The 23,071-nt window shown below is 46.4% G+C and overlaps 1 protein-coding gene across 1 annotated transcript; it reads left to right on the forward strand.

Annotated features, from left to right (window-relative positions):
- The first annotated feature begins 1,777 nt into the window (after positions 1-1,777).
- On the forward strand, positions 1,778-13,211 carry LOC132069615 (organic solute transporter subunit alpha-like). The gene is made up of 8 exons (XM_059465948.1): positions 1,778-1,973; positions 3,388-3,539; positions 3,658-3,731; positions 5,053-5,211; positions 7,767-7,878; positions 8,804-8,950; positions 10,316-10,421; positions 10,899-13,211. The coding sequence occupies exons 1-8, from the start codon at positions 1,895-1,897 to the stop codon at positions 11,084-11,086; spliced, it is 1,017 nt and encodes a 338-aa protein (XP_059321931.1). The 5' UTR covers positions 1,778-1,894; the 3' UTR covers positions 11,087-13,211.
- Positions 13,212-23,071: the final 9,860 nt, after the last annotated feature.

Consider the following 23,071-nt stretch of genomic DNA (forward strand, 5'->3'; position numbering starts at 1 on the left):
ACCTGTGTTAGACAGTAAGCAGTCCCGTTCTCCCCTGCATCCTCGTGTTCCTGCTGGCAGTGTTTCAGTGTCTGGCCTGTCCTTCCTGTAAAACTCTTGGAAATCCTGTGAAAACTGTAAGATGACAGCCCTTACCACAAGGGCCCTTGGTGCTTAAAAATGTCCCTAAATTCCTCACCTGCCCACTTCAATTTGTTCAACATTCTAGAACACCACCATGATGTAGGGAGGCCTCCATATGTATTTTAGCTAATTTGTGTCTTCCTTTTTCTATCCACAAATTTCTTTCAGTCCTGTGCATTTTGTCCTATGCTGATTCATGCTGTCATTTTTGAAGACTGTCCGCTGTGGCCCCAGGATCTTTTTCATGAGTGGCAATCGTTTATCACTGCATAGGTGATAAGGACTGTCCTCCTTCCCCCGGACACCCTCTGTGCTCATTGTTACAGCGTGTCCCTGTCGTTTTGTCACCCAGGCAGTCACCATTAGGGTTGGCCAGCTTTCAGCCCGAGTATCCTGAACAACCTGGTGGGTCACCAAATCCCATCATGGCAGTACTCATTCCCATTTCCTGGAAACAGCCTGAAAGCGCTCGGGCTGCAGAAAGAATCCTTCCAGCAGAGGGAAAGCGGAGAATCTCTCGGTAAATTCCTGCCCTCCCTGCGCTCCCATCAGCTTCTCACCTCGGTGCAGCCAAGTGGATCGGGGAGCCTTTGCTGAAAGGCTCCATGAAGAGTCCCTCAAACACCTGTCCCACTCACAGAGCATCTTCTGCCCGTGCCCTGGGGCTGGAGCGAGGGCGGACACAGCCCTGGACATCCCTGCCGTCCCCCCGGGCTGCTCCAGCGGCCCTCGGCTGCCGAGACCCGGATCCAGGTGCCCCGACACGCTGGGGATGTGAATGTGGGCCCGGGCAGGACCGGCTGGGTGCCGCAAGCAGCTGCACAAGGGCCGGGCAGAGACACGGGGACCACCGGGAGCAGCCGGGCCCGTGCCAGGCGGGGAGGCCGCGGGGTGGCCGCGCTGCCAGGGCTCGGCGCTGTCCCGGGCTATGCACTGTCCCGGGCTATGCACTGTCCCGGGCTATGCACTGTCCCGGGTTATGCACTGTCCGGGCTATGCACTGTCCCGGGCTATGCACTGCCCGGGCTATGCACTGCCCGGGCTATGCACTGTCCGGGCTATGCACTGTCCGGGCTATGCACTGTCCCGGGCTATGCACTGTCCGGGCTATGCACTGTCCGGGCTATGCACTGCCCGGGCTATGCACTGCCCGGGCTATGCACTGTCCCGGGCTATGCATTGTCCGGGCTATGCATTGTCCGGGTTATGCACTGTCCGGGCTATGCACTGTCCGGGCTATGCATTGTCCGGGCTATGCACTGCCCGGGCTATGCACTGCCCGGGCTATGCATTGTCCGGGCTATGCATTGTCCGGGTTATGCACTGTCCGGGCTATGCACTGTCCGGGTTATGCACTGCCCGGGCTATGCACTGTCCGGGCTATGCACTGTCCGGGCTATGCACTCTCCCGGGCTGTGCACTGCCCGGGCTCGGCGCTGTCCCGGGCTCGGCGCTGTCCCGGGCTCGGCACTGCCCCGGGCTATGCACTGTCCGGGCTGTGCACTGTCCGGGCTCGGCACTGCCCGGGCTCGGCGCTGTCCCGAGCTATGCACGGCCCCGGGCTCGGCGCTGTCCCGGGCTCGGCGCTGCCCGTGCCGCCGTGCCGGGCGCCAGGAGGCAGCGCGGGCTCGGTCCGTGCCCGCCCCGGCCCGGGGTAATCATTAACCGGGCCCGGCCGCCGGCACCCGCCGCGCTTCGCCCGCACTCGGCCGGGACCGGCGGCCGGGCACGCACCGTCCCCAGCCCGGCACGGCCGGGGCTCCCCGCAGCCATGGAGGGCGAGGCCAACGGGACCCTGCACCCGGCCTGCGGCTCCAGCGAGCCGCCCTACTCGGAGGAGCTTCTCCGGAGTAAGTGCGGGGCGGGAGGAGTGGGGGCTGCCCGCCGGACAGCCGGGACAGCGCCCTCGGCACCCACTGCGGCGGGATGGCGGGGGCTGGCCCTGACCCTGTCCCTGTCCCTGTCCCTGTCCCTGCTGTTGTCCCTGCCTGTGTCCCTGTCCCTGCTGCTGCCTCTGCCCCTGTCCGTCCCTCTGCCCCTGCCTCTGCCCCTCTCCCTGTCCGTCCCTCAACCCCTGTCCCTGCCTGTGCCCCTGTCCCTGTCCATCCCCTGTACCCTGTTCCTATCCCTGTTCCTGCCTGTGCCCCTTCGCCGTTCTTCCCCGGCGAGGAAATCCCCTTTCCGAGGCCGGCACCCGCCTGTCCCGGCCGATCCTCCGCCTGTCTGGGGCCCGAGCAGGCTCCGGGGCAGGGCGGGAGCCCGGCACGGCCCCAGCCCGGGCTCGGCTGGGCTGGCTCAGAACGGGGCTGCGGCGGGAACCGAGCGCTGAACCGGCCCCGGGAGCCGCGCCGGGTCTCGGGCTCCCTCCGGTGAGATTCAAGGAGTGGAGGTGTCGCTGAGACGTGAACTGCCCCGCCTGCAGCCAAGTCTGGAAGTGCCGGGGTTTTTTGAAGCAGTTTATGTTAAAGAGGCTGCGGCAGAGGCTCTGCTTTGCCTTCCAATAGGCTGCGGGTCCGGCAGGAGTTAGTACTGATGATAAGCATGAACTTCTCCTGAATTAAGCATGCGGTGCCTTTTTCTGCCTCTGGAAACAAATCCCTTGGGAGAAAATGCCCTTCAGCTGTCAGCTGTGGGTCAAAGTTCATACCCATACCCACTGTCAATGATAAAACCTACAATCTATGGGTAAATGTTGAAATGTTCAAGGGAGAAGCAATAAAGATTTTGGTGAAGACACCAAGTTTTATCTCGGGCTTGGGATATCAGGGACTTTTCCTTACATTGCTGGTGTGCCCTACAAAATTCCACCGAGCTTCTAGTAAATTTGCCTGCCTAAGGAAGTTACTTGTAACATGCCTATGAGCATACGATGGAAGCAGAGAACTAATACTGAGTGAATACATGTTTGCTTGTAGCCTGCCTGGAAAAGTTCCCAGACTATGTATTTATTTCTGCTACATATTTACATTCATCTAAGGATATTTGTCCTGGAACTCCCCCTTTCTGAAAGGCACTATTGCATAATGCTTTCAGAAGGTGAAGGCGTATTCTTCCTGCCTGCTGTCTGTAGATCCTGGAAAGATTTAGTCATGAACTTCAGTATTTGAATGGTTCTGTGGAGTCAGTGTCTGCCTGTGTAACTAGGGATGAGTGCAAGTATCTGCACGAATATGGCAAAGAAGCCCCTCAGAGATGGTGTTGTTACATTAATATTTGAGAAGTTCATGAAATAAATCAGAACTGTTTGCTTTTCTCTCTCTGCAGGCCTTGACCTTCCAGGGAGATTTCTCTTTGCAACCTTGACTCTGATGACGCTCATTGCCATTCTGGTGTTTATAGAGGAAGCAGTCTACATCTACAGGAAAATCCCCTCCTCCAAAAGATCAATCATAATTTGGATTAATGCTGCAGCGCCTGTAAGCTAACATGGAAATGAGATAAAATTCAATGTTGAAAATTAGGCTTCCCTGAAAATCCACAGGGGCCACATGAGTTCTCTGCCCTTCATACAACCTTCCTCCCTTTTCTTTGTAGGTGATCTCCACTACTTCATGCATTGGCATGTGGGTTCCTCGCTCAACAATGTTCACAGATTTCACAGCAGGAATGTGAGTGTTCTGCTTGTGTCTAGGTGTTGCTCCAAATCCTGAATTTCTTCCCTTTCAACATCTGCTGCTCTTGGTAACACAGTCATTCTGTAAATTTAACAATTCAGTAATTTCTTTCTTTGAGTTGAAATCTCTTGGCAGCTCTTTCCTGGGAGGTGGAAAATGCTGAAACAGTTCCCAGTGCTCCAGTCCCCCAGTGTGGGAACGTCGGTGTGAAGGATCTGTGACTCACATGTAATTGATTCCTTGCACTGACAGTCTCCTTGGAGCAGCAGTCTGTCTTTCCTCTCTCTGCATGCCATGTGGAACGAGAGTCTGGCCTGTGACTCCTTCCCTGCACTTTTACCAATGATGAGCCATGGAGGCCTGTTATTAATGGTGCCAAGTGAGCCCCCAGTGAGCACATCAAGGTAAAAATGTTCCACAGCTGTCCTGATGAAAGCACTTTATGTGTGAGCATGACAGCTCTGGCATGCGCAGAGAAGAAGGGAGAAGTGTGCTCCCTGCTTTCTGGGGTGATGGCACAGCCCTGGTGGGCAGGACTGAGTGGGGATGTGCCATGGCCCTGAGCACTCCACACCTGGAGATGAGTAACAGAGTAACAGAGGAGGGACAACACAGGAGTAGGGAATACTGCTGGCGTGTGGCAGTGTGTGCAGGTAGTGCAGATTGCCAGAAGCTTCCAACAATCCAGTCCTGTGGCACTTCAAGCATGTTTAAATTCCCTCTCCTCCCTTCCCCAAGCTGCAGGCAGTGCAGCAGAGGACCTCTTTTATTGATTGGGTTTCCATGTTTGGTGGCACAATCTGCAGTTCCTGGGTAGGGTTGAGACTGTGCAGCTGGGGAGGGAGGGAGAGGTGGGGTTGCAGCAGTCGGAGCTTTGTCTGCAGAGGAACCACGCCCTGCCTGGGCCAGCACATTCAGTGGTAGCTATTTATGTGAACCCAGCCATGTCTGCTGGTTGAAAGCCACGTTTGAGGAGCAAGAGGACTTGTTCTAAAAGGTCCAGACTAGTGAGAATTAGATAACTTATGGGGAATGAAGGGGCCAGGAAAGCCTGTGCTTTAACAGCGACTCTGCTCACCAGAGCAGCTTTGGGAAATGCCACACCTGCTCTGTGCCTCAGTTCATTCCTCCTGCAGTGAGGGCAGGGCAGTTCTGCTCCTCCAAGGTGATGGAAAGCAGAAGGTGTTTCAAAGATAGAGCTTTTGTTGATTGGGAAGCACAAGCTGTAAAAACCCTGTACAGGAGGTGGCCCTGCCCTGCACAGGCATATGAGACACACAAACAAGTTTGAGCTGGAATTCTCTCCCTCTCCTAGATTTTTTGCCATAGTTATCCACAAGTTCCTGATGATGATGATTAAAGAGTGTGGAGGGCAGAAGGTGCTGCTTAGACGCTTTGAAAATGGTCACTTCACCATCACCACCGGCCCCTGCTGCTGCTGCTGCCTCTGCCTCCCTCGTGTGCCCATCACCAGGTGAGCCACCCCTTCAGGATTCCCTTTAAGGAGCTTGGAAACGGCTGCTGGAATTCAGCCAGCTCGGCAGGGCCAGGCTCACAGCAAAGCTTCCCAAAAGTCAGTCTCAAGATGCCTCAAACTGTTTATTTTAAACAGCATCCTCACTCTGGGGCTGTACACCACCACTAATTTATTTAGTTTCTATAATGCAGAGGTGTGTGGGTGGAGAAATTTCTACTCTAGAAAATAATTGACATTTCAGGTTTTTTTCATTCCAAAAGGGAACAAATGTCTCAAGATTGGGTATTTTCACAAGCAGAATTGTCAAATGGAGGCTCTCTTGATAGAAAATTTCTCTCACTTTGATAAAATGGAAATGTTTCATTCTGATTTTGACTTTAAAACTACTTGAAGTTAAAATAATTTTTAGAACAAAAAGTAGATGTAATTCTTGTAAAGCTTTGTTCTCAATGAAATGGCATTGTCTGGTGAGGCAAAAGCAGGTGTTTTCTTCTTCTAAACTTAGTATTAAAGCATCTTTGAGAAGGGGGGTGAGGATGGAGAGCTCCAGGAGCCAATATGCTGTAACATAAACCTGTCCTCCTTTGGCACTGTCTCCTCTGGTCAGTGTCACCCCCTTACTCACACACCTCTCCACAGCCTGGAAGCCTCCTGTGTTTCCATCAGCTTTCCTACTGCATAGAGCACGAGACTGTTTCTCTCATTATAGGCAAAACCTGAGGGACTGAAAAGAAACCTTTTTGTGAGGGTGTGGACTCGAGTGTCCCAGGGGATTGTACAATCTGCTTAAAGAAAAGCAGCAAACAGAACACAGCATAGTGGTTTCTGATGCATTTTCAAAAATTCTAATTTTTTACGACAATATTTTTTCCTTAAACTGCCTCATTGGGTATTAGAATTTAAACTTTAGTTTCCATAATTTTATTTTAATAGAGCATAGGTTGTAGCAGCTGGGAGCTTGGGAGAGGATCCCCTACTCTGCCTTGCTGTTGTTCAGCCCAGTGGCAGCTTGTGCAGGATGATGTCAGCTAATATGGACTCATTTCAGGGGCTACACAGTGCCTGCTACTGCTGGCAGGAAGGACAGCTCTCTGTTGGGATAAAAAAACCCAGGCTTTTTGCTCTGCAGAGGGCTTAGGCCTCCTTCTCCAGTGTCTGTACCACTGGAAACCCATCTGCTCTCTGCTTCTAACCTCCAGTCTTTTCCCTTGCAGGGTACCTTTAAAAAAAAAAAAAAAAGATATTGGCAAGCTATGAGAGAGAAAAGTCAGTCTCACATTCCTTCCATAGGCATCTATGGGGAAACAGGGAGCTATCCCAAGGGAGGGATTCATTCTTTAAAAAAAACAATATACATCTGCAGTCCTGGGGAAAACAACAAGGTACAGGTGAGGCAGTGTGACAATCCATGCACAGGGAGAGATGTGGCAGGAGAGATCTGGTGATCAGTAAAGGTGGGCCTGTGTTAACAAGGGAAGCAGCTCATGGCATGGCAGTGACTGCACTCTTTGTCATATGTATGATTCTTTAAAGCTCTCTGGGAAAAATAAATCTTTGAGAAGGCACACACTGGCCCATTGCAGGTCTTTCCACATGTGTTTGTGCTGTTGATAATCCTGTGGTTACCAGCTATATTCATTGAGCAATTCCTGTAATTCCTGGTTCATAGCTGTATTCTTTAACACATAAATGGCAGTCTGCTGTCTGTGAGACATCTCTGATGGCAGGGCCCAAAGAACTCCAGTGAAAACAACACTGAAAATATGAGAAATAATGCACAGTGACAGACTGAAACATGAGGCAGCTGTAGCAGCTGCAGCTTCCCCTGTGAAATCTGAAGGAGAGCTCAGGTCAGTCAGCTTCCATGCCCTCTGTTAGAAAGCTCATCTGCCCCTCTCCTGGTGGGCTGCAGATCTGGCTGGCCAGGTTACAGGTGTGCCCTGGACCCACTTTACAGTGACAGAAGTGAAGGAATCCTGAGCTCTCCTGCCAGCCTTGTGCAATTTGCCAAGTTAGGGGCTGTCCCTTCCTTCTGTTAGCCCACAGAGGGGCAAGCCCAGATCTTACATGGTGCTCTTCAAGGTGCACTGAGGAACCAGTCCTTTCACCTAGGGCTGTGTGATCCCCTTTCTTGATCTACCACAGGACTAGGAAGTGGCTGAGCAGGCTGATTTGTCCAATTTCATGGGAGGGCTGCAATAATAAGGCAACAAGGCAAGAGCAAATGGCATCATTGTTCAGGAACCGGTTGTGCAGCTCCTGTCTCCCTGGCTGGCTTCAGGGCAGAGAAAGACATCATGTTTTGCCCAGCCTTGGTTAGTATGTACTTGCTGCAGAGCAGGAAAAGTACTATTTTTGTAGAGACTTTATTAAATAAACACTGGGAAATTCTTGGAAATATTTTCTAATCTTGAAGCTGTTCCTGCCCAGATTTTAGCCACATGCTACAGGAGTGGAAAAGTTCTGCAGTTGACAGAATCCAGAAAATGTTATTAAGGTTGCTAATACATCTTGGCCTATCTAATTTTGTGTTGCCTTTTTTTTTTATCCAGGCAAACCCTCTTTTGGCTGAAGCTGGGCACCTTTCAGTTTGCTGTCTTTCGGCCTGTGCTCGTATTTTTATCAATAGTGCTTTGGACTAATGGCAATTACGTTCTTTACAATGTAAGTAACCATTTTATTCAGAGAAGGTCCTCAAAATCCATAGGTTTCAGGGCTGATGTAACTATCTTAGCCTACAACTAAACTGTGACATCTGGGACCACTTCCAAGTGAGGTCCCAAGTGAGTGTGACCACTTCCTTACTGTAATCTTTTGACACCTGAAGCATGTAATTTCCTGACATCCTTGATTTCTGCCTTCCTTGGCTCTCTTGGAAAGAAATTGAGCATCAGAGGGGGTTGGGCATCAGATTGTACATTTCCCAGCTGGTATGGTTAGAATAGCAGGACTGCAAGTTGCTCTGTGGGATGTATCTGCCCTGTGTTTTGTAAGGTACAGCCTTAAGAAATAAGTGTATGTACTGGCATGTTAACAGGAAGCCTAATTCTGTGTTTTTCAGCAAGACATGGTGATTTTCATATCTGTGCAAAATGAAAAGATAGTACTGTACTTCTGCTTTGTACCATGCAACCTGCAAGCTGATGGAGAAAACTATATCTGATAATAATTTGGCGCCTCTTGGATAACTCAGACTAAAAGCAATATTTTTGTTGTTGTTTCGTGGTATGAAATGAAGGACCCACCTGAGATGTCAGGCTGAACCTGCTCTCATGAGCTGTTGAGCATTGCCAGGTGCTGCTGGGGTCTCTGAAAAGGCAAACACTCCATGGCTGGCCATTGCAACACTGAGGGTTGTGTCACTGGCACCTCCCCAGGCTGGACACGTCCCTGTGTTGGTGCCTGCAGGACAGAGCCTGTGCCAGTGCTCCAGATGGTACTGGGCACTTCCACATGTAAAACCCAATAATTGCTGCTGCCACCAGCTTTCATGCAGATAGAAAAATGCATTTTAACGTCATCCAGTTCACAGCTTCTTCCTGGAAACACTGAAGTAAGGTTGTATAAGGTTGTGTGATTTGCTTCTCAGGTGTCTCCCAAAGGACCTGCACTGTGGATCAGCTGCTTCATTGGTGCCCTCACCCTTTGTGCTCTGTGGGCAGTAGGAATCATGTTTCGAAAAGTTAGGATTCTCCTTAAGTGTAAGAACATTATCCCAAAGTTTGCTCTTTATCAGGTGAGAACTTTAATATTTCTGGTAAGTACTTCTCTTAACTGCTGATACTACTCTGCCTTTCTTGTTCTTGCTCCTTTCCTGAAAATTTATGGTATTTTTTCCCATTAAATGCACTGTGCAAAGCCATATTTTTACCTGATTAAAGCTGCATCCCTTTCTAGCACTCTCCTTGGCTGCTGCTCAGTTTTACTTTGAGCCAATTCACCTCTAGTCTCAGGAGTGCTGGAGATGTGAAAGCCATGTAAAATCTGTCTGTCTTAGACCACTGAAATCACAACAGCACTTTCTGTGGGGCTTGAAGGAAGCTTTGTAGCTGTGGTATCCTGAAATGCAATATTCAAATGCTGGTGTGTACCTTAGAGAGGAGATGTTGCATTGTGCAGGCAGCTGTTGTTTGAACTGTTCCAGCATTCCACATTATGCTGTTTTAACAGTATTTTTCTTGGCCATTCTGCACTTTAGATTTAGATAATACTGAAAATACTGGCTGCAAATCATTAAACAGTAAGGAACAGAAGGACACAGGTTAGATTGAAAAAGCACAGTGACAAGGCCACCCTCTTCCACATCACTCTGAAGAGAGCCCAGCAGAATCCTTGGAAATGTCTCCCTCTTGAACAGGACATGCATCAAGGCTGGTGCACTGAGTTGGGTAAATTATTAAGCACTAATAAAGGCAGCAAACAGGATGGTCACAACTGCAAAGCTGTGTCAGGGTGAATTCATGTTTGGGATGGCAAACTGTGTTGATGTGAGGGTTTAGACTCAGGCAGTTCCACCAGCAGCCACAGAGGCACTTGGACAACTCCATGGCAGCAGCAAAGGTCTGGCTCAATGGAATAGCATGAGCAAGTGGTGGCTCATGAACTCAAGCTGTGAAGAGTCCCTCATACCTTCTGGCAAAGCCAGTCTCATAATTTGGGGACCACAATATCTCCCTGCTGTGGCAAAAAGAGGAGACAACAGGAAAAATGTTCTTTGAGTCTTTTTTCCACTAAGGAAGAACATAAGCTCATAGGTCAAATTAATTGTAATTTTTTAAACATTGTTGCCTATTATTCAGAACTCAGTATTATTTGAAATCCCTGCTGGGAAGTCTGTGTATAATGTACCTCCCAAATGAAGGCCTGAGAAGAAATGCTTTTCAAGTCCAGGATTAATTTAATGTTCCTATTCAGAGCAATATCATCCTGACCATAAGATGAATTCTGCAGAATGACAGCACCCTGCTGGCAGGTGGGAGGAAAGGGAGGACAAGCAAGGAGGAATGAGGCAAAGGAGGTTCTGTTATCAAAGCAGAATTGTTATGTGAACTGTAAACCCCTTTCTGGTAGCTAAGGCATTTGTTTTCTGTTTCTGGTGCAGTTTATTGTCATTCTGAACCACCTGCAGACCACTATTATCAACATATTCGCTACACAAAAAATCATTCCCTGTGCTCCACCACTCTCCTCTACAGCCAGAGGATCATGTAAGTTTTCTGGGGGAAGAATGTTCTTCACTGACTTATAAAAGTACCAGTTCATTGTTGCTGATGGCAATCTCCAGTGTTTTCCCAAAATACAAATTTCATGGTGTCACTAGCTTTTGGAGAATCTCAATTTTAGTTTAAAAACAGTAACAAAAGTTTCATAGCTGTCATGATTGTAGAGAACAACTTGATAATGAGAAGAGCTGGAATCAGAAATGAGAGGAAAAGAAATCAACATGCATAATTACTGTTAAATCTCTTATATTTTGGATGCATAATTTATTGCATTCTTGATGGGCAGTACTGGAATTCTGTAACTGATGTCATTGCTGAGTGTGAGAGACACAGGGGCAGGATGAGAGAGTTTGTTCCTTTTGCACAGGTGAAAATTAATAAGCCAATTATTCTTTTTTTGTCTGATAGTAATTTCCCCTTTTGGGGGGCTTTTCTTTATATCATTTTTTCTTTTTTTGGCAGACATTGCCCAGCAGCTGCTCATCATGGAAATGTTTCTGATAACTGTAATCTCCAGGGTGGTCTATCGGAGGAAATACCACGACCTGGAGCCTCCGGAGTGCGTGGCTGAAGAACCTGGGGACAAGAAGCAGAGTCCTGAGGTTATCCTGAATGGTGCAGCTGTGCAAGATGCATTGCCAAAGGTTTAGAAGTGCTCCTGTTATGCAGGAGCTGTAAGCTCAGCTTCAGGAACTTCTTGCACCAAAAATAGCCCCTGTCCATGTCAGAGCATGGCATGAGTGCCTGTGAGCTGCAGTGCTGAAAGACCAGTAAACATAATCCTGCTGATTCTCCAGCCATGTGGGCATGGTGTGAGGGCTTTCACACCATGTAATTTACTAAGATTTTATACCATTTTATACTGTTACTGAGCACTTGATGGTGCCAACCTGTCTTACAATACAATTTTATTTTTTAGCTATTAGCATGGCTATGATTTAGCATTAATTCCAGAGTAATTATTTTTCATCTTTTTTGACTTTTAAAAAAGCTTATTTCACCCTGGATTGCTGTCATATGTCCAACACAGCATTTTTCCATGCTTCCTCCATAACAACAGATCATCTCTCGCTCTACACCACGAGCTCACCATAGCCAATTCTGATCAGTAAATACAATCTCATCTTTGTTCTGAAATCCCCAAACACATGTGGGCTCTTCACCTACAGAAACAATGATGTCTCTAGGGCAAGACTTTTTACATTCCTAGTCAATTCACCTCCTAAATTGGTAATACAGTTACTGTTTGTGAATATATCAGGTGTTCTTCCTGTGGACAGCAGGTTCTCTGTCACTGGCCTGGAAAAGGAAGGTAGGAGAGTCTGGGATATCTCTGGTCTGTGATGCCATGTGGTGCTTTGGTTCTCTGCTTGGTGGATGGGGATAATGACACTCAGGGTCCCTGCACTAACAGTGAGGATGGGAGTCATTGGAAGGGCTGTTGGGGTGCTGGTCACCAGCCAGCTGGACAGGAGCCAGCGTGTCCCCAGGCAGCCAGGAGGGCCAGTGGCACCTGGCCTGGATCAAGAGTGTGGCCAGCAGGCCCAGGGCAGGGCTGTCCCCCTGGTGAGGCCACAGCTCAAATCTTTTGTTCAGGTTTGAGCCCCTGATGACGAAGAGGACATTGAGGTGCTGGAGTGTGTCCAGGGAAGGGCAAGAGAACAAAGCCAGGCAGATTGGAGTCACAGGACACTTTGGGTTGGAAGAGACCTGTAAAGGACATCCAGTCCAAGCACCTGCAGTGAGCAGGACATTTTCACCTGGATCAGGCTGCTCAGAGCCCCATCCAATCTGACCTTGAATGTTTCCAGGGACAGAGCACCTGCCACCTCTCTGGGCCACCCATTCCATCATTTTACACCTCTCACTGTAAAAAAGTCTTCCTTATATCTAGTCTAAATCTATGTTCTTGTAGTTTTAACCTTTATCCCTTGTCCTATTGCAACAGGCCCTGCAATAGAACAAAAAGGGTGTCCCCATGTTTCCTATAGTCCCCTTTGGGTACTGGAAGGCCACAATAAGGTGGCCTCTTCCCAGAGCCTTCTGCTCTCCAGGCTGAGCAGTCCCATCTCCCTCAGCCTGTCCTCATAGGCTGAAGTGTTCCAGCCCTCCCATCATTTCTGTGGCCCTTCTCTGGACCCACTCCAGCACACAGCAGGGCTTAATTTATGGCTCACATTGAATTAAAACATTGCATTCCATTTGGGAATTGGTAGGAAATGAAACATACTGAAAACATGTAGTGAACCACCTGAAGTAGAAATTGGGGCTGGCTTAAAATGTTTTTTTCTTTCTGATTGAGGTCAGAAACAATATTTTCTTTAACAACTGAAGGATTCCATTATAGTAGAAAACTTGAATTATTTTTGGTTTGAAATGGTTGATGCAATTTTTATATTTAATCTTTCTTTCTAAGTAGGCAGTCTGGGAAATTAATATAGACTCTGGGGCTGCATTAATTTGAGAGAATCTGCACTTTTCCCTTGAAAAATAATTAATGTGAAAATTTTTACTCTGCATTAGAGTGAGTGCATTAGAATAAGTTAGCTGGGATCAGCTAACTTATTCTTAACACGAGAAATCTTCTTAATGTATTTGAACATTATGACTATTAGCATATTCCTAATGTTGCTTCATATCAGTGCAATCTAGGCCATGGGTCCATACACAGGCTTGAAGAGCAATACTGAATTTCATAACAGCATTGGGGATCATTGGCTGCAAGTACAATCAGCTTCAAAATTGGAAAATAAAATATTTTGAGTTGGTAAAGCATCTTTGTGTTTTCTGTAGTGGTTCAAGGGAATGCTTTGATGGGTGGGATCTGTGGCATGGAAAAGCAGATCCATGTGCTGTAGCTGGAGAGTGCATTTGAAAACAGATGGGGTGTGTAAGAAGTGTGTCTGTAGGTCCAGAGGAGGCTGCTGGGGCACAGCAAAAGTCTTCACCCATTGCTGTTGGGCTGTTGTCTGCCATGTCTGTTAAATGTATCTTGTCAATATCAGTGTGGGCCTGATTTAGCCACAGGTATTGCTAGCTATTATGCTTTTGGATAGGTATTTAACACTTGTGACCTTCATCTGACATATTTCAGCAATAAGATGTACTGTGGTGGCTGTCAGGCAGACTTTGGATTTGGCAGCAAATCTGTTTACTGTGTACAGGCATGGAGATCTCATTCCAAACATCACTTACTTACACAGAAGCCTTTTCAGAGCAAAATTAGACATATATTTTCTTAAATACATGCCCAAGAGCTTTCCTGAGTTACAGTTTATGTGACTGTAGCAGAATGTGGGGGCCTTATTGTTACAAATTTTGTTTTCCTTTTTTTTAACTAAGACTCTCTTGCCCGCCTCTGGCTCAGCCCAATAGCTGTGTCCTGCCTAATGGAGGAGCCTGGAAAGAGCTGGACTCCATTGCAGAGCCTGCATTCAGGTATTCCTGAAATGAAAACATTGCAAGCCACCACCTCCAAGGTGGACCTTAATCAGTCTGGGGATGGAAAAACAAAACAGAGAGCCAGACATTCCTTCAGTCTCACTTCTGATAACCATCCCTTTCACATCACTTTCCACTACGTGTTTGTGATTGAAGTATTTGAAAACAGTTGACAAGAGCTACAAGATAAATTTCACAATTGGTTTTATACAGCTGTAGTAAAGTAATGATTGTAAGGGTAAGTGCACACCCTTTATGCTGTGTTTGCCTGGGATTATTGTGTGAGGAAGGGTAAAGGTAATATTATCGATGTTTTCTGTGATTAACAACATTAAACAGAGATAAGCATACACAGAGGTGTGTGATTGAGGCTTAAGAGGCCTCAGGCACGTGGAAGGAATTCGTTAGAACATGGGAGAAGATGAGTAATGTGCTTTGGGTGTCCATGTGCTAAAGATACAGGCAGGAGGGTGAGCACTGGCCATGAAATCTCCTGGAGTGTCATGCAGGGGAATGCATTCCCACACACAAGGGGGAAATCTCTAACACCTTGTGGTGCTGCAGGAGTGGGGTGGTAAACAGGAGCTGCTCTGTGCTCCTCTTTTCCACTTGTCCTTCAAGCTATTAATTTTAAAGCCACACCAGTTGAATCCCTCCTGTTTCTGAACACTGTGGTGTGGGCTCCTGTTGGCTGCAGCATGGCCAGGTGCTGGAACCTTGAAGAGGTTCCCTCAGCAGACCTCCTTGAAAGGCAAGCTTTGCCCAGCCTTTGTGTTTCTCATGGCCTCTCACCAAAGGCCTCATGGCTTAATACCCAAAGGATGTGTTTCAGGATTCAGGGTGCTCTGCTGGCTATAGATCTTCTTATCCCTACATCCCACCCTCCAATTGTCCTGTCTGCTCCTTCACCCTCATATTTGCCTCTCCCTTGCTCTCCCTTGCTTTAGAAAAATCATTTGGGTTCCCATCAGGGAGGATGTGCAAGGGTGTGGGCTCACGCCTGCACACCCAGGACAGCTTGAGCCTACCTTCTCTGCACTGTCTGCTTCCAAAGAAAAGCCAAGAGAAAACACCCACAGCAATCACTGTGATCCCATGGTTCCCAGAACTGGAGCAGGGGAAGGATTTGGGTAACATTGTTAAACCAAAGAAGGCCAGGAGGATGGTGAAGGGCCCTGAGGGGAAGCCATGTGAGGAGCAGCTGAAGCGCTTGGTCTGTTCAGCCTGGAGGAAACTGAGGGGAGACCTCACTGCAGTTACAATTCCTTGTGAGAGGGAGAGGAAGGGTAGACACTGATTTCTTCTTTGCTGTGACCAGTGACAGGACCCAAGGGAATGGCCTGAAGCTGAGTCAGGGGAGGTTTAGGTTGGATATCAGAAAGAAGTTCTGCATCCAGAAGGTGGTTGGGCACTGGAACAGGCTCCCCGGGGAAGTGATCACAGCTCCAAGTCTGACAGACTTGAAGAAGTCTGGACATTGTTTGGACAAAGCCCTCAGGCACAGGGTGTGATTCCTGGGGATGTCCTGTCCAGGGCCAGGATCTGGACTTGATGATCCTGATGGGTCCCTTGAGCTCAGCACATTCTGTGATTCTGTTGGAAATTTCAGTGGTAAATTAGACAAGTTAGGGCATAGGTGGATTTAGTGCAAGCAGTAGAGAAGCCCTGAAGACTCAGGGATAACAGAGAACACAACAGTCATTTGCCACACACCTAATGCAAATGCTAGAATGGGTCTGTTGCAACAACTCCACCTATTCAATCATTTGAATAATTTGAGACATTTGGCTTCCTTACCCTTTCAGAAGCAATCTGAGTGCTGCTTTTGCTGACAGCCATTCATTCACGTGTCTCTTCAGCTCAGCTCATGAATCTGCTTGCACCTCCTTAGCTCCCAGGTAAAATGGAAGACTATTTTTAAGACATAGTTTTTTGGAGGAAGAGGGTTAGATAACATACTGATCTCCTAACTGCTTTAGATACCTTCAAAATGTTAGCTAGGTGATTCTAACATTTGTCTGAATCAGCATGAGCATCTTTGTTTCAGCAAAAGCAGGGAAATCTAGGGATCTGTCTCTGCATTGTGCTGGTTGACAATATGAAGATAATCACAACAGTAGATTGAAAGAGCTCAAAACCTATTTTTGCAGAATATGTTTTTCTTTCTTTCCCTCCCATTTCTCTATTTGTTGCCATTTCTTTGCATGCAAAAGAAGCTTGTTACACCTATACTGATGCTTCTTCCTGAGAAATAATTGAGCAGTTGGTGTTCTGCTGAAGTCTCAGAATAGCCTTTACTGTTCTTCAAACAAGAAAAAGAAATCCCTGGTGTGGAAAGTGCACTGAAAAACAGGAAGATTTTATTCAATAGCCTTTATGGTTTTGTGGGAGAAATCAGACAAATTTTGGCAATATTTTTGACAGTTTTGGTCAGTTCTAAGGGGAGAGAATTGTTCTAAGGCAATTTCCATTTGCAGGTGTCTTTTCCCTTCACAACCACACCTAGGCCCCATTCTCTAGGACTGAACTGCCCAACATCCCTGATGCAGGTAGGATCACAGCATATGTAGAGAACTAGTGGTAGGATAAAGTCACTTTTGTTTCTTTAATGCAATTTAGCAGCTGAAAAGTGTCAGTCTCCCCTCTAGAGATTCAGGCATCAGATCACAGATGCCATCTGGGAACTAAGGAACAGTTTCCACACAAGCTGAAATGGTGCAGACATTTTGGAGAACTGCTAAGCTCTGAGAAAGTGCTGCCAGACATTCTGCAGAGCAGAGCTGCAGGGAGAAAGGGAAGGTTGCTGCCAAGGGACAGAGTATTGACTCGGAGACAATTAGCAGCTCAAGGGTTCCCAATGAGAAAAAAAAACAACACAAAAAAAGCATTCAAAAGTCCATAGAAGCAACACCAAGTAGCCCAATAACAGCAGCCAAGCAGTGTCAAGGCTCAGCCCTCTCCAAGCAGGCACAGAAGCCAAACCTCCCCCTCTTGGCTGATCCAGTGCTTATCAAGGGTGGCAAGCACCTTTGCTTGTCAGCTCTGCCCACGGCTTGTGCATATTGACCAATAAATCAGAAGTTTAACCTTTTAAGCTGTGAAATCCATTTGCTGAGGCTTGGTGCCTAACAAAAGGGAGAGCTGTTCAGTATAGGCAGCACCTCCTCATCTATCACCCTTAGCAAATCCCTGGTTTAAGAGCTAAAGCAGGAACCAAAAGCAGCATGGCAACAATTTTTGAATTGATATTAATCCTTCATTGCCAATTGCTGAAAAACGTGACTTTTGAGTTTCAGTGTCTCCCTGTAGCCTTTCATATCCAGCCAGCAAAGGGTGTGAGCTAATTGTTAAATTCAGTTCAACAAGTTCCTCATTAGGGTGAAATTACCTGAGTTTGATATCTGCTAATTTTCCAATCAGGGTGAGTGTTTGCACTTGTGATTTGGAAATAATTAACACATGGTATAACATCAAAACCTATGTAAAGGCTAATGGTAGAGGGGCTAATTTCCTTGGCATGAAAGTGTTGTACCTGGTTTCCCCAGAGTTCTGTTACTCTTCTTTCAGTATTGGTATCTGCTGTGTAAGGTGTTCTTGTATTTATTTAGACTGTTTCTCTACAGAGCTATACTTTTGAATGATAATTTTATAAAACTAAACTATTGTCTTCCAGGATTGCAGATATTTTTTTTTATTTGAAATGTGCTGTATTTCTTTCTTCTTCCTCCTGTTAAAGCGGACTTTCCTAGATTTACTAATTTCTATTTTCCCTAAAGGGAGACAACAAACTGATTAGGGCTTTAGCCTGAGTTCTGCAAGTTTCCAATGCACCTTCTCAGGACAGCTATATTCTGATGCTTCAGACCATTCCTAGAAATGTGAATACCCTATAGTACTTAAAAAGAAAGGATATCCAGGCAGGACAATTAATTAGGAAAGCAGATGTGCACATGAGTGAAACAAATGTAATTGGAAAACACAAACAAATGTTCTATCTTAGTTTCAGCAGCCCTGAATTCCAACATCCTGACACAGCTCAGCTGGTCAGAGCATGGTGCTGATAATGCCAGGGTTGTGGCTTTGATCCCTGTATGGGCCATCCATGTGAGAGTTGGACTTGATCTTTGTGGGTCCCTTTCAACTCAATATACTCTGTGATTCTGTATTAATGGATGACAGTAGCTGGTATAATCCAGGTAGTTTTTCTGGTAATCATTGCTACCCTTGTAGCCTAGAGCATGGCACCAGCACAGCTCAGTGCATCAGGGACCTGTCACCACAGGGCTCAAAAAGGAGAGACTTTAATCTCTGGTAGCCAACTCCACCCAAGTGTTAGTCCTGGTGTGTGTTGTGGTGTTTGACAAGCAGGGTGTGACTTGACAGGTCCTGACAAGGAGAAGAGCCCTCTCCAAGTGAGCAGGCAGCCTAGCAGAGGTCCAGTTCCAGCCAGGGATGCAGTGGCACAGAGTGTGGTGCTGAAGCTCTGCTTGTCCATGACTGGCACGTGGGGCTTTGCTTTGCTTTTTGTCACAGCATTGCCTTTAAACTCCTAAGCCCTCCAAGCAGAGCCTCCCACAAAAATGAATGCCATCAAAGGCAGGGAAGATTTAAAAGACATCTCATCTCCCAAAGCTTTGTCAAGCAGCATTCTTTAGCCAGAAGGTTGCCTCAGGAAGCCCTGGGACAGAAATGTGGTTCTTTCTGGGCAGCTCTGTCCTCTTGCTGGTCCACAGATATCTATGGAACTGTTTGCCCTGAGATAGGAATTGTGTTCCAGGTAGTTGTGAGTCAGCTCTCGGGAATTCCATAACTGGACCAGTATCTCTGGCATTTAGGTAATGTGTTTTGAACATTTCCAGTACCATAATGGTTTAGAGCTTTCTCTTCTCAATGCACTTTTTGATGAGTGTAAATAGGGTTTGCTTGTCTTCTTTCACAGAGGAAGCATTTGTGATGGGTGTCCATGCCCATTCACACTGCCAGAACTGCTGCACAGAGGTGGTTGGGATTTGCATTTTCAGGCAAGCAGATTACTCCCTTTCTTTGTCAGTTTTGCTTTTTATAACTCATTGCTATTGAACTGCTGTTGCTTGTGAAATTCTGAGCTGCAAGACTGATCCCTTTCTCTATTGCTCTGTATCTGTGGCTTCTGTGCTTCAAAAGAAATTGTTCACCTCTGATGTGGTTGCTTTGGTTATGGGCAATATCTCCTAAGTCAAACACCCAGAGCTGTGAGAGCACCTTCTTTCCCCCCTCTTGTGTCAAGCATTGCCCCACACTGCTTGTATTTAATGTGGTAAAGAGAGCATGGTCAAGTGAGTGAGAGGGGGTGATACATTAACACTCATGATTTAGATTGGAGATGATTGCTTATTTTCCTGAAGCTGTTTGTTTGCCCTATGTACCTTAGCTTCTACTTTTAAAAAAGATCACAGTCAAGTTATGGTGAAGTAATGCTGCCCATTTCACTCTGATTCTTACTGAGCAGCTACTGTGTTGCAAAAGACTCACCTGGCAACTTGGCTGGTGGCTTTTGGCTTCCTTTCTGCCTCTGCCAAGGTCAGGATTGAAGAGCTAGAGATGGTATTTCATGTTTGGGCTCAAATATTTGTTATTTCCTGTCTATATTACAGTCTTACAAGTGGTGAGTTCTACAGCATTCTACTAACAAGCTACAAAATGGCATGTTATGCTTCTCTACAAAGCCTTTTAGGGCTAAACTATCCAATTAAGAAATAGTACCTAAATTATTTTCACTTTTAACCCAATAACTAACCACTCATGTCCCACAATGCCGACTTTTCTGTCCAATTACAAAATACCACCCAAACCTATGAAGAAGGTGGCAAAGAAAAACATGCAGCCACCCCCCTAAAACCTCCATCTTGCTTTATATACACTGCTATATTCTAAAACCTTAAACTCTAAGTTTTCCACCCTGTGATATTACACACTCCTATTTAAACTACACACCCATAATTCCAGTGCCATCAATAACTTTTGGAAGCCTTCTCCACAGCCCCAGGTTAAATGCAGTGTTGTCTTGTGGGTCTGTGCACAGAAAGTTTAAAATTCTCAGCATCTGGGGTTCCAGCACTTGGGGATCATTTTTTCCTGCAGTGCCAGCTGCCTTGGGAGTTGCTGAAGAACCCACACTGTGTAAGCAAAGAAAGATCAAAGCCTTTAGGTCATCTGGCAGATGAAGCCAGGGAAATGATGTTAAGGAGATGAAGATTAACCAATAGTTTTCTTTGTCTCTTATCCTTTTGGTTACATGATGCTTTCTACCAGGCCACCTCTTCTCTCATGCTCCTTCCTCCCTTTGAAATTCTCTTATTGGAGGCCCAAAGATGGCAGTCTTCTGCCCCAGACCACCTGGGGAAAATGGCCTTTACTGAAATGGAAGATATCTGCCAGTCCCCTTCTGAGATGCTTCCTTGATTGGCTGCCTGTAGGGAGCCCAAGACAGCTCTGAGCCCCAGGTAAGTAACTGTGAGTCTAAGATGGTCTTTGCTGTCAGTGTAATTGTGTCAGAAAAGCAGGTGGCTTCTGGAAGCTGGTAGCAGTCTCAAGCGACTCTCTGCTTTTAATATAAATTGCCCTGTTGTTTGGGGCTGTCCCAGCAGACAGCATCCCTTGGAAGGCCACAGGGAGGTGTGTGTGTTTTGCTCAGATCCTGAACGGCCAAAGTGGCTCCTCATGTTGCAAGGTAGCAACCAGCAGCAGCCAGATGCCACAAGGAGCCAGCTCTGAGGTGAGCCCTGGGCTACAGCTTCTGCAGCAAAGCTGCATTCATGTATCCTTTGCAAAGGAATGAATTAAAATTGTTCTTGTAATTATTTTAGTGGGATTTTGAATTGCTTTTGTAACATTAAAAAAGAGACAATGCTAGTCTTTTGCCAGCAACGCATCATCAATTTTAGCCTGTCTCTCCCTGAAGGAAAAGAATGCTGATAAATGGAGAGAGATTAAAAGGATTTAATTTGGGTTTATCATTCTTAATTTTCTAGACTTAAACCCTCTCTTTGAATGGCCCCTTTTTGAGGAGGTGATCTGTCTTTTATTAGTTTAATAGAATTTGGCTACTATTACTGATCTTATCCCATCCTCAAGCAGGATTTCCACCAACAGATTAAACAGATTTCCCTGGCACTACGGCAAATCCTCTCTGTAAACAGTTGTGGCTGAGATAAGACTTGCTATCCGTGCTCTTCCTCCACCTGAGTAAGCAATCCTGTTGAAACTCTCTCCTAAAGAGCGGTGAGACAAGTGTGACTCTGTCAGCTGGCTGTTTGTTTTTTCTTTAAAACCATGTGATTAATTACTTTGAAGTTTTCTTATGTTCTTTCTGTACTCTTCTGCCACTTGAAGCTGTATGAAGAAACCCCTGCAACCATGTTGCATGAATTAAATTGCAGTGAGAGATGATTAGTATCATCAGCCTCCGAGGTTCCAGCACACTGTCACCAGGATAGCAAAAGACGCTGAATTTTGTTTGTGCCATGATGGAAAAAGCAGTTCATCCCCATTTAATTTATTTTTATTCCATGGTCTCTCCAGGGGTTTCAGTACCATACCATGAGAAGGAACTTAGTTCTGCTAATGAAGTCAAAATCACTGTATTTGAGATAATTCCCTACCCCTGTTAGAAGAGAAAAAAAAAGGGATACGATAAAATAATTGTTACACTCACACACACACACACACACACACACACACTCTCTCCTTGGTTTCCCCATTTCTTCCCAGATGAGGAATTCACTGCAGCAGCCACAGGGTGAGATATGTCACAGATTACAGAGTGACTCTCCCTGTGCAATGCTCAGGCACTCCACCTAAGGACAAGTGGTCCCTACAGGCTGAGCCCACTCCCCCTTACCTTCTCCAATGACCAGATTGCCAGCACCGCAGGCTGAGGCACTGGCCCAACATCTGGCAGGCCCAGATGTGCAATGGCAGAGGCTCGGCTCGGTGCCCGCGGGCACTAGGTGGCACACTGAGAACGCGCCCTGCGCTCCGCACCCAGCCAGCCCCGCGGCACTCGCCAATCTCCCGACAGCGGCTGGCTCTGCTCGGATGGCGCTTTCACTGCTGCTTCCTGCCTTCACTGCCAGGCTTGCGATTTATTATTAGCGCACAAATTTCTCTGCCTTAAGTAACATATTATATTAAAAGATAGAAATATAAAATTATGATAATATAATATGATATGATATGATATAATATAATATAATATAATATAATATAATATAATATAATATAATATAATATAATATAATATATAAAATATTATATATAATATAATGAATATATAATATAACGTATAAATACATAAATATAAATAAATATATACATAAATATATAAATAAATTAACATATATATATATATATATATATATCCGTCTTTGATTTTGGAGGATGTATTGTTTCAGCTGCCTTAAGGAATATCTGCAAGCGGTGATAGGACCCTGCTGACTCCAGCAGCAGTCACACAGCTGGAAGGTTCAGGGGATCTGTGATTTATCTGGGGGGGAATAATGCACGGTGCAGCCCCTCCTGGGTACTGATTTGACTGAACAATTTTTACAGAATATTTTTGCCACTTCCATCCTTTCACTTGCAGTCCCCAATAGGATATAAGATTGCTATTACCAATATTATAAACAGTAAGAATCAAGGCTTGTTTGCCTCTAAACCATCCCTGTAGACAAAAAACGTAATCAAACCAGGTGATGGGTGCCATTCTCAGTCCTTGCTCAGATCCTACTCTATTAGTGTGGACACTCCCATCTCAGCACACAGTGCTCCTGTGTGTGTTGCAAAAATCACAATTTCAGTGAAATTACTCTATTGTACCTTTTGCTTTGAATTTCGTCCTTGTCAACACAAGTAAGTTAATGGCATGTGAGGCTATATTTACATGCAGATCTTGAGCCCTGCCCTCCACGCGGAGACACCGTGCTGGGACCTTGGGCTGGTTCTCCAGCTTGTGTTGAAGTCCACTCCCCGCCTGGCACAAAGCAAACAGCTCCTCAGGGATGCATTTTTACAGCTTGTCGCTCTGATTGTGTCTACAGTAACGGTTTAAATTGGATTACTGGGCGTGAAGCAAATCTCCTAATCGCGTTTCTAATGATGCCTTGAGCTGCCCGGGGGGGGCTGACCTCCCGAGCACTCCAGCAGGATGCCGACTG

Source organism: Ammospiza nelsoni, chromosome 2 (assembly GCF_027579445.1).
Source record: "Ammospiza nelsoni isolate bAmmNel1 chromosome 2, bAmmNel1.pri, whole genome shotgun sequence".
NCBI classification, from domain to species: Eukaryota; Metazoa; Chordata; class Aves; order Passeriformes; family Passerellidae; genus Ammospiza; species Ammospiza nelsoni.